This window comes from Uncinocarpus reesii, genomic scaffold, assembly GCF_000003515.1.
Source record: "Uncinocarpus reesii 1704 scaffold_2 genomic scaffold, whole genome shotgun sequence".
NCBI classification, from domain to species: Eukaryota; Fungi; Ascomycota; class Eurotiomycetes; order Onygenales; family Onygenaceae; genus Uncinocarpus; species Uncinocarpus reesii.
Genome location: NW_003052499.1, coordinates 3,793,876 through 3,799,302, shown reverse-complemented (window position 1 = coordinate 3,799,302; position 5,427 = coordinate 3,793,876). Strand labels below are relative to the sequence as shown.

The 5,427-nt window shown below is 49.4% G+C and overlaps 2 protein-coding genes across 2 annotated transcripts; one reads left to right on the top strand and one right to left on the bottom strand.

The window, feature by feature from the left end:
- Window positions 1–793: 793 nt before the first annotated feature.
- On the top strand, window positions 794–1,871 carry UREG_04273 (uncharacterized protein; the record flags this gene model as incomplete). Its single annotated transcript, XM_002544710.1, has 2 exons — window positions 794–1,084; window positions 1,143–1,871. 2 exons carry the CDS (start codon window positions 794–796, stop codon window positions 1,869–1,871), a joined length of 1,020 nt encoding a protein of 339 aa, XP_002544756.1.
- Window positions 1,872–2,669: 798 nt separating this feature from the next.
- On the bottom strand, window positions 2,670–3,652 carry UREG_04272 (inositol oxygenase 1; the record flags this gene model as incomplete). Its single annotated transcript, XM_002544709.1, has 2 exons — window positions 2,670–2,729; window positions 2,786–3,652. 2 exons carry the CDS (start codon window positions 3,650–3,652, stop codon window positions 2,670–2,672), a joined length of 927 nt encoding a protein of 308 aa, XP_002544755.1.
- Between the last annotated feature and the right edge of the window lie 1,775 nt (window positions 3,653–5,427).

Sequence of the window (5,427 nt, the reverse complement as noted above, 5' to 3'; positions counted from 1 at the left end):
TTCAAGGCCAATGAGCAGTTTACCGCTGTTTAGACTTGTCGCACTCGACGGACCAATAACCTGCCATCATTTCTGTTACTCTATCACCACCGTGGCAGCGTCCCGCTGAGCAAATCTCGGAAGAACTCTACGAGTGCTTTGGCTGAACAACGTGCTTTTCTCAGCCACTTGGCTAAAAGTGCTCTGTGGCAGCCATGCAATACCCGTTGATCTGACTGGGGCGGGGAGCGCGCCCTGTGGGCCATCCCAGGCTGTTATTTGCTGGGAGAAATGTTGCTGCCTTTGATACGACATTCTCAAACTGAGCCTCGAAATTCCGCGAGCCACGACCATAACAGGCGCCAAGTTCTCTTCGGATAGTTGATATCAATCGCATTCGTACTCGGGTTGTGATTCTGGACCCTGAGCTGTCTGCAGTCCCCTGGCACGTTCGTGAGAGTCGCTTGACAGCTCCTTGCGCCATGCGGTCCAACACTCTCTCTCAGAGCGTTTCCGAGCGCAGGAGTTACGTACTCCTGCCCACACAATCGGCATGGCCGTTGGCTTTGCTGTTGTCCAAATTGGGGCATTGATTGCAATTCCAACTACATGCTCAAGTGAAACTGGCATACAAGGGCCCGTCAGGAGAGATATAAAACCTCAGCATGAATCTGGCTTCTGAATACTCTTTTACCAAAGACAAGAACAAAACAACATTTGCTGACAACCATCATACCAATCTCCTCCCGTTTATCCTGCTCTCCCTTTTGTTGCACCAGATCTTCAAGTCCCCCTACTTCCACTCCATTTGAGCATGTCCGACACAGCCGCCCTGCTTGCCACGCTATTACGGCGGGAAATTGACCCTGAACAATGCACATTCGACATCTGCAGCATTGAGGACTCATGGTACAAATATCGACCATCACTGGCGGCCAATGCCACTTTGACTGCAATCTTCGCTCTCTCTGCCATTGCATTCCTAGTCCAGGGGATAGTGACTAGGAGATTCGTCGGCTTTACCATTGCCATGGGTCCTGGGGACCATCGCGGAAGCTGTGGGCTACATTGGTCGAATCCTCATGTGGGACAATCCTGGAAGGAGGTAAGGAATCACTGCTGCTCTCCATGCCATATTCCCCCCTATCTCGGACTGACCAAAGACCTCCCTAGGATCCATTCATGATCCAAATCTGCTGCCTCACATTCGCACCCGCCTTCCTCGCTGCAGGCATCTACTTCACCCCTATCCCCGCATCGTCACCATCTTCGGCGTCCAAAACTCCCGCATCCCCGCCCTCTGGTACCCCCGCATCTTCATCCCCTGCGACATCATCGCCCTGATCCTCCAAGGAGCCGGCGGCGGCATCGCCTCCGCCAGCGAAGACAGCGAAACCTCCGATCTCGGCAAAGACATCATGATCGCCGGCCTCGTCGCCCAAGTCGTCACCCTAACCGCCTTCATCATTCTCGCCATCGACTTCTCCGTTCGCGCGTGGCTGCGCATGCGCACCCTGGGCGACGCCGCCCTCGATCCCCGCCACGCCCAGCTCCGCGGCTCCTTTATGTTTCGCGCTTTTCTCGCGGCGCTGGGCGTCGCGACCCTGACCATCTTCGTGCGCTGTGCGTACCGTGTTGCAGAACTCTCCGAGGGCTGGGACGGGCCGCTGATGAGGGAGGAAACGCTGTTTATCGTCTTGGAGGGTGTGATGATTGTCATTGCCGTCGTGGCGCTGAACGTGTTCAATCCTGTGATTTGCTTCAAGTCTGGGTATGATAAGGATATCAGTCAAGAGATGAAGGGTAGGAAGAGCGAGAGTGAGAGTGAGAGTGAGGGGAACGTCGCTGCTGACGAGGGTCCCATGGAAGAGGTGAGATGGGATCGGGTGTAGATGGAGATATTGTTTATGATATAATGGATTGGGTCATGCACTAGTAGTTTATTAGAGGTTGGGATTATTCTGCGGACTTGGACTTTCATATAAAAGGCGCCTGGGGCTATAATGTTCATATATGCACGTACATTTGATTTAATACCTAACAGTAGATACACTCTAAAATTCCTGTTGATCGTGTATTTCTACTTCAGACGTTCATTTTCAAAGGACTGGAATCAAATACATGTGATACTTTAGCAACAGTATGGCTGAACCCTAGCTTTTATAAGTGGCCGTCAAACGGGATACATGACATACAGTGTTCGAAAAGATGCAAAGCGAGCCTTAAATGCATGATGCTTTTTTTTTTCCAGACAGGAAAATGCGGAGCATAGAGGAGTGGATGGAAAAACATGTAGGGCTTACCTAGGGAGAAATTCGATGGGATACCGCCTGTAGCAAAAACTAGCAAAAGTAAATCATGAGATATGCGAAGATGGCAAAGGAAATAATATAGTAGAATTAATGCAAATAATGAAAACCGGGTTAGGGTCTGGGTAAAAGAATAGGAGATAAGAGCGGGTATTGAATGCCAGTTTATAGTAGGAAAGGAAGAGATGAAAGATACAGTTGAAAGTTGGGCTAGGTGTAAAACAATCAGTCTGACTAGGTTAAGAGGGGGGTTATTAACAGATGATATGGTGTACAGCTAGGAAATGGGTGAAAAGGATCAAGAAACCAAATTAACTGGTGACAAGGAACGCTTTTTGCCCTGCGAAGAAACCCTTTCTTATAGGAATGAGGGTAATTCAATCACCATCTGTATGATTTTTTTGCGGGAAGAATTCGTCTTATGAGGTCAAGGTAATAAGGCTAAAAAGTAACAAGGTTAGTAGAGAAATAATAGGGGAAGCATACCTAGGACATACCTTGAGCTCATCAATGTTGGGCACTTCGTCTGCTTTGCTATAGAGGTCATAAGGGTTGAATGCCTTGACGGCCTCCAACATCTTATAGTCCCCCTGTTTCATCAAGTGCCGATAGGCACCGGCACTATGCCAAGGGTAAAATGAGTGATACCGAATCATGGCGAGACCTTCTTCTGGGAGTGTTGATTGAGACTTGACCACGTTGTAGAGATATTCATCATGGCCCCAAGATAGCATAACATTCTCTAGCCCGCAATTAGGTTCGTAGATGCCATACTTCGTACTGTAAACCTCGTGCTTGTAGTCTGGGTTGTTGACGAATGTGCCTGGATAGATGATCGCGTCGTCGAATGCACAACCAACGGGAAAAGTATCACCGACCACGTCCCATTGCCCTTTAGCGCCGAAGAAGAAGAGCAGTTTGCCCAAGTCGTGAATTAGGCCGACGAGCTGCATCCACCTCGGTTTACCGTCCCGACGGATGGCTTCTGCGGATTGAAAGAGATGGTGTATCTGTGAAAGTGTTGTATCGGGGTCGGACTCATCGATCAACGTGTCAAGCTTTACAATTGCATCCCAAACACTCATCTCGGCTCTTACTTTGGACTTAAAATCCTGGCGAGCTTGGATGTTGTAGGCCACGGTTTGTTTGGCGTGTTGCTCTTCGTAAAAGGGTTTTACCCTGTCGCAAGCTTCATCGTACTGGCGAAATTTGGACTTGTCCTTATCTTGGCCGAATTGTTGCGGTCCTTCACAGGATTGCTTCGCGGAGGCTTTAAACTCATTCACAGCATCAACGTTGTCTGATATCTTCTCCAGCTCGCGTGCATCACATGGCGGGTTGATCTCTAGTACGGCTGGCGCCATTCTGGAGAAACAAAATTCGGGGTCAAGGGTTGAGAACGTAGAGGACCGGGCGAATCAGACGGGAGAAAAATGTGTACAAGGAGATAATAATAAAAGAAGAGACAGGCTTGAAGGGTGCTGACTGGTGCCTTGATTTTCCCGGGCGTTGAATCTCTGGGGGCAACGAAGATGTTAAATAGGGAAAATAAGCAGCCGTTTTATATAGGCGGAAGGGGCAGGCTTTGTCAGTCAAGGAAGGGTTCTCACGAAGACACGCAAAAACAGGAATATTAACGGAAACAGGGCATAATAATCATGACTTGGTTGTCTTACAGACGCGTTGCTGCAGTTCGAGACACGGGCCACGTTTAACGGCTTCAGGGATCACGGGAAGGACAATACTGCCTGTGTTGCAGTGATTTGGGACCAAGATTAGCTCTTCATGCAGTGACGTTTGGAAGGAGCGAATATCCTCGAGCGGGCAATGCAGGAGGTTTTTATACACCAAAGCTGTACAAGAAAGAAAGGTAAAATGGAGAAACTCAGCGCTGCGGCTGCATAAAAAGTGGGTAGTGATTTCCATGACTGTTTCTTCAGGCCCTTCAGTTTGTTGAGAAAGAGAAGGATACGCTCCGAAGGACCCATAATGCATAGCAGACCGAAAAGTAGACTGGCAGAAAACGGTCGGCCCGCTCATGCTATTGGAGTGAGGCGGATGCGGCAAGATCGGGAAGACTTCTTCACTTGAAACCATTGTTGCCGAATTTTGCGAAACTGAAAAAAATTAAAAATTAAAAAGAATTTGCAGTCAGCGTGATGTAACAAAAACCCACGAGGCTGGATCTGAAGCTATTGCAAATTGAGCTGCGGATAGCCACAATGATCCAGTATTCCCAATGAGAATGCGCAATAAAAGCTTCTAGAAGACTCATCGCACCAGTCGAAAGTCTCCCTTGCAAAACACAAACGCAACATAAGGCGCAGATCAACAGTCGGGGACAGGTGCAAGACAAAGCTCACAGAGGAGCTGCAAGGGCACAGCGTTGGTTGAAGCTTCGGTTGCGTCGTGCAGCGGCCCGGATCGTCAATCGTGATACTCGTCCAAAATCGACGCCAGGAGATTTTGGCAGCAGTGGAGAGGCAACTAACGCCTGGAGAGTGCGCATGACCTGAAGAAATGCATCGCTTGTGTTGGGATTATTCATTCGAAATCATGATCGGAATTTCCCAGTGCTGCGGATTTGACGTTAGCATCGAGTGGAAAGAGGCGCGACGGGAGCATGCAAGTAGCCGTGAACCCTTTGTGAACCCGGTCTAGTTCCTGCAGTTTGGGCGTGGGATGCCGCAAACAAGAACTTGGCAGCCGTCGAGGTGCTGCGACACAAGTAACGGGCCTTTGAATTGCAGGTTATGGACTAGCTTCCAGGCGGTGAATACACGACTGTCTTCATTCCGGTCCACTGCAGGAGAAACATGAAATCGGCGGAAAGGAGCGGATAGTGCGCTTAATGGCGCGAAGATAGGCCATAGAGAATGAAGGGTTTCTTCTGCTCGAGGCCAGCTCCCGAAAAGCGGGATCAGCCAATGCAATCTGCAGTGGACTGGTTCGATATTCGCGTCTTGGAGCGACGATTGACAATGAACCAAGGCAGCAGGCACGCCACAAATGGAAGACGTCAACTTTTCCCTGATTGACTCCGTACTATGATGCCGGATTTGATGTTCAGTTTGCTTTTTCCTGTTTGTCTGCAGTGATTCTGAGCCTGCGAGCTCCTAGAGCCGCAGGATGGCGAGCC